Raw genomic sequence first — 4,977 nt, forward strand, 5'->3', positions numbered from 1 at the left:
ATGTGAGCTGGGGCAAGGAGGCTGTGCTCTAGTGGCCATTGAAGAGTAACTTCTGATGAGTTATCTGATCCAGCAATTAAAGTGTTACTGCAAAGCTTAGTTAAGGTAAAACATTCTGCTTGGTTGGCTTGTATATCAGCGGCTAATGCTGGTTCCTGAGAAAAGATAAAGACTAAATGCAACCAAAAGTCCGAACTGATGGAAAGGGCTAGGCAATTCACATATACACTTCAACACTTCCTCTTACGTGTGACGCGGGAAGTCAATATGTGAATAGACTCAGAGGTATGGCTCAAGAGGTCATACATGGACATAGAGGGGGGCAGTAGCAATTTTTGGATTAACTGCGAAAGCCAGGACTTGAACTCAAGACCTTAGGCTCTGATACCAGGTTAAGCTTCATGTCTAGGCAGTGGAACGTCCGAAATGATGAAAAGGGCTAGGCAATCCATATATACACTTCAGCACCTTTGACTCAGTCCTTTTCTTTTCCTTTTTCTTTTGGAATAACACGTAAGCTTATCTAAAATGGGAATTACGTAGGCCTGATTTGAGTTACTTGCTTACAAATTGAATGGTAATGTTTACCCTAAACCAGCTTTACTTACACCCTTAAACCATTTATCCATTTGTCTTGAAGATTCCCTGAGAAACATGCTTCACAAAGATGTTATCCTAACTCGGATACTTAGTATATGTCATGTTACAAGAATTTGAACAGACCCACTATAGAGAGTTCAGTAATCTGCATATTTCCATCATAGAGATTTGACTATTAGGTTAAAGAGCTGTTCTGGTGCAGAGAAGAAGGGGCTGTGGTCTGTATCTATGACCAAAACCTCGCTGGGTGGCCACTTCTTGATCATGGAATCTTGCTGCTGAGGGTCCAGCATGAGGTCACGCTGTGTCTTTATGAAAACCCGCTTTATTCGATTCAATCTCTCATCAGCTCCTTCAAAGCTTGCAGTACCAATAGCACTTGCAGGCCATGGGCGCATCAGCATTGAAGCCAGTATTGACTCCTGAACAAGATTTTTTTCATAAAACATGTGTAAGTAAAATTCGGACCATTGGTTACCTCATAATTGTTGTAAGATGTTTAGTTCTTGAGAAGGTTGTTCAAGAAACATGCATGGGAAATGATAGCAATATTTTGTCAGGAAATAGCTACAATAAATTTCATAATACTGGGCTCAGATTATAGAATCTGTACAATTTGATAAAGATGTGGATTTCATGAGCACATTGGCTCATGCATATTATACCTCCTCAGGGCTTTGCTGTGATAGTCGATCACGCTGGAATTCTAATCTCAAGGCGACAGTAGTTGGAGGATCATCTGCTCCTGCACCGAATGTCAACTCGGTCTCATTCTCAGGCAAACTTGGTAAGCCCTGTTACACATTAATATACAGAAACTGTCATTAGTCGTACATAGTCAGTATATAACCATGAAAGGAAGCTTCCAGATATGCAATGAATTTGCAACAGAGCTTATTCAATAATTTCAACACGTGGAATTTGTTCTATAAATTTTTCCAAGAATTGTTGAACCTGTTATTTCATTTCTATCATGCAAATGACGACAACGAGAACAAGCTGAAATTCTCAGGAAATATTCCAAGTGCCTGGTTAGCATTGCCCATCGTATTTATCCTGGTTTTTACCATGTCTGTTTGAGTTATATATGTACTAAGGATTTCAGTTTTGTCGTATGTATATGTTTGCTAGTTATGCCACATTCTCAGCACTTGGTAGGTGGCCCATGCGTCATGACAAATAAAGTGCAGCCTGAAAACATTTTTTAAGGAACAAAACATACATCTTTCTTATCTTCATCAGTCTGAAGTCCAAATGGCAGCATAGCAGCTGCCACAAATATTGCTTGCTTAATTCTGTCAACGAATTCATGCATTGCGTGAATCACACTCAGCCCTCCACTGCCATGCCCAATGAGAATCACCTGAAATTCGATCAAAATGAGTTTAAAAAGGTAAACCAAATCGCCTATAACTCTTCGCCATTTTGGACACATGTCCCTAATTATAAGCAGCTTCACAATCACAACAAAGCAACAAACTACCTTCAGCACTTTGTGGCCATAAGTAGTTTATAAATTAGCAGCAATACTGCAGGATCCTACCTTCTCGCCCTCCGGCAAGGCGGAGATGAGGCGCAGGAGCGGCTTGTCATACTGGTCGAATGACCGGACAGTGTTGGGGTCGGTGGGGTCTACGCCACTTCCAGCAAGGTCTATGCAGGTCACCTGGTAGCCGGAGCCCTCAAGGAGCCACCGGAGCTTGAACCAGCACCACCCTCCATGACCTTCCCCATGAACAAGCACAAAATGCTCCCCTGCCATGCCCGTTCAGTATCTGCCTATTGAGTACATCATTACCTCTCTGTACCAATCACCGGGACAACTGCATTTGTGCGGCCAGTTCCAAATGTCAAAACCAAGCAGGTCGTCCATTGAGGTCTACTATAAATGGATGCCATGCCAGGTGCTCTCTGCATATCTTGCATGTAAAATGGCAGGATATAGCGTGTGGACCAGCTGGTTTCTCTCCTCCCTGCATTGTGTTTGGCATTTGGCCCTGACGGACGTGCTAACTTATCGGAGGATGTTTTGCGGTGTTAATTTCTGGTTTTAGACCATGATATATTCACGCGTGGTACATCTGGAACTTTACAGCCTTGTTGATAACTTAATTGGCATGCAAGTAACATCACACAGTGAAGACTGGAGAAGTGGAGAATACAAGAGCAGGAGCAGCTAGGCGTCTCCCAGACAGTGCATGCATGGTGTACAAGTGGTCACAGTAACTTGACGATGAGCTGAAAGAGACGCTCCGGTGCGGAGAAGAAGGGGCTGTGGTCGGTGTCCATGGCCACAACCTTGCCCGGTGGCCACCGGCGAATCATCGCCTCCTGCTGCTCCGGCTTCACCATGCAATCCTTTGCCGTTGTTATGTACACGCGCCGCACCTGGTCGATTGCGCTGCTGTCCCCGCCGCCTCTCCCAAACCTGGCTGCGCTCAAGGCGGCAGGCCATGGACGGAGCAGGATGGAGGCAAGCGCAGAGTCCTGAACAAACATCTTATAGTTACAGTGCCACGACCATGGCATATAACACATCGGCAGATGATTCAGCGTTGCAATTCCATTAACCAACCTCTTGGGGGCTTTGCTGGGACAGGATCATGCGCTGGAACTCTGGCCGCAGTGCTGCACTCGTTGGCGGGTGATCCATTCCAAGACCAAATGCTAGGTCATACACGTCCCCGAGCTCGGATAAATCAGGTACGCCCTGTTAAATATCAGCTGAAATTCTTGAAAGGAAGAACTAATGGTAGCTGCTACTGTAACCGGACATAATGAGAGTTTAAATGAGCTTATGATAAGAGAGTTCAGGCAGTCACATCTTTGATGTCTTGTTCCGTTTGGTAGCCAAACGGGAGCATGGTTGCTGCTATGAAGATTGCCTGCTTAATCCTTTCGCTGAATAAATGCATTGCATGGGTCACACTTAGCCCTCCTGCGCTGTGCCCAACCAAAATCACCTGAGGAAATCAATATGCTACCATTAGTTTTGTTATTGTGCCAGTATCAATCAGTAACACGAGATTTCCTTGTTATTGTGAGTAAATTTCTTTGATTCTCGGTATACTATACACTTTTATCCCACAAAGCCACATTTTTTCATCTATCATAATTTCCCTAAGGTACACAATTTCTTATTTCGATGGTTTTGGCAAGCGGCCTTGTTATAAAGGGTTTTTTTTCCAGGGAAGTTACACTAGGCCGTTGCGCGTCTCATCAGTCTATTGGAAGTCATAGAAAGTGGTTTCCTAATAAAGAGCAACGCAAAATAAGTCTGATCATAAAACATATATGTGTTGAAAGTAGTTCTTAAAAGAATGTAGTTTAAAGCTATATTTTGGTCCCCTGAGACTGAAAGAGTGATGCAGTGGGATGTGGGTACATGGTTACTGTCGTCACCTTTTCGCCGTCCGGCAGCGCGGACAGGAGGTCGACGAGCGGCGCGGTGTACTCGTCGAACGACCGGACAGAGCCGGGGTCGACGCGGCTGCCGGCTGCCCCGGCAAGGTCGACGCAGGAGACGCGGTGGCCGGAGCCCCGGAGCAGGGGCAGGAGCCTGAACCAGCACCAGGCGCCGTGGCCGGCACCGTGCACTAGGACAAAATGCTCCTTGCTCTCGGTAGCATCACCGCCGGCGTCCATCTCGTCAATAACTTGTAGTACCACTACGATTGTCTGTGCGCCTGTCTATCTATCCGCGGTTGCATGCCCTTTAATGACGAGCTATTTATATAGGCGAGGCCAAGCAATTTGTCTTGTCGTTTATTTCCAGAAGCATTGGCTAAGTCGCCACTGCAATAGTGCACTTACATCAGTAGTCGCGAATCCAAATGCAGGAAAATCACCTGCTACCTCCCTTGTGCACCTGCCCATAAATCTTAGGAAAATAGATGTCCACAGCACATCACGTCCTATATACTATCCTAAGGAGAAAATTGACTCAGCGTGAGCCGGTCGATGGAGACAAGGCCAGACTAAGTCCAACGGACAGAGGCTACGTATGTACGCCATTTGTCACGTACGGTATGTATATGTACTGTACGCACTAGAATTGGTGTCTCTGCATAGCCTGCATCACTCAGGGTTGTCCTACACGTGTTTTGTCCTTTATTTCCTGGGTGGATTTCTAGTGCCTTTTTTATCTTGTTCCACGTACATGCATGCCGACTTCACCGTAGAAAACACATGAATGCCAACCTGGAATGATCAGGTGGTTTGACTCTTTCCTGCCGATCGGACACCTCGGGCTAAGAATCAAAGGCTTGTCCAGGCTTCAATGCCTCTTCAATGCTTCCTCAGGCTTGGTTTGTCTGCAAGATGGCCTAATTGGCGAGGTAATGACACAGGCCGAAAATGACTAGTGCATGATCATCG

The 4,977-nt window shown here is 45.6% G+C and overlaps 2 protein-coding genes across 2 annotated transcripts; both read right to left on the reverse strand.

Moving 5' to 3' along the window:
• Positions 1–758: 758 nt before the first annotated feature.
• LOC123086453 (methylesterase 17) lies at positions 759–2,362 on the reverse strand. Its single transcript, XM_044508216.1, has 4 exons — positions 2,144–2,362; positions 1,823–1,963; positions 1,266–1,394; positions 759–1,022 (listed from the first exon to the last, which is right to left on the reverse strand). Exons 1-4 carry the CDS (start codon positions 2,360–2,362, stop codon positions 759–761), a joined length of 753 nt encoding a protein of 250 aa, XP_044364151.1.
• Positions 2,363–2,680: 318 nt separating this feature from the next.
• On the reverse strand, positions 2,681–4,303 carry LOC123086454 (methylesterase 17). Its single transcript, XM_044508217.1, has 4 exons — positions 4,003–4,303; positions 3,423–3,563; positions 3,176–3,310; positions 2,681–3,087 (listed from the first exon to the last, which is right to left on the reverse strand). The coding sequence occupies exons 1-4, from the start codon at positions 4,243–4,245 to the stop codon at positions 2,818–2,820; spliced, it is 789 nt and encodes a 262-aa protein (XP_044364152.1). The 5' UTR covers positions 4,246–4,303; the 3' UTR covers positions 2,681–2,817.
• Between the last annotated feature and the right edge of the window lie 674 nt (positions 4,304–4,977).

Source organism: Triticum aestivum, chromosome 4A (assembly GCF_018294505.1).
Source record: "Triticum aestivum cultivar Chinese Spring chromosome 4A, IWGSC CS RefSeq v2.1, whole genome shotgun sequence".
Classification (NCBI taxonomy): domain Eukaryota; kingdom Viridiplantae; phylum Streptophyta; class Magnoliopsida; order Poales; family Poaceae; genus Triticum; species Triticum aestivum.

Excerpts from the sequence above, each read along its gene's own strand:
- LOC123086453 (XM_044508216.1), bottom strand. The coding sequence starts at position 2,362 with ATGGCAGGGGAGCATTTTGTGCTTGTTCATGGGGAAGGTCATGGAGGG. Across the intron at positions 1,395-1,822 it reads CTGATGAAGATAAGAAAGAT|GGCTTACCAAGTTTGCCTGA; the intron begins GTATGTTTTGTT and ends AATGTGTAACAG. Across the intron at positions 1,023-1,265 it reads CACAGCAAAGCCCTGAGGAG|GAGTCAATACTGGCTTCAAT; the intron begins GTATAATATGCA and ends AATCTTGTTCAG.
- LOC123086454 (XM_044508217.1), bottom strand. The coding sequence starts at position 4,245 with ATGGACGCCGGCGGTGATGCTACCGAGAGCAAGGAGCATTTTGTCCTA. Across the intron at positions 3,564-4,002 it reads CGCTGCCGGACGGCGAAAAG|GTGATTTTGGTTGGGCACAG; the intron begins GTGACGACAGTA and ends TGATTTCCTCAG. Across the intron at positions 3,088-3,175 it reads CCCAGCAAAGCCCCCAAGAG|GACTCTGCGCTTGCCTCCAT; the intron begins GTTGGTTAATGG and ends ATGTTTGTTCAG.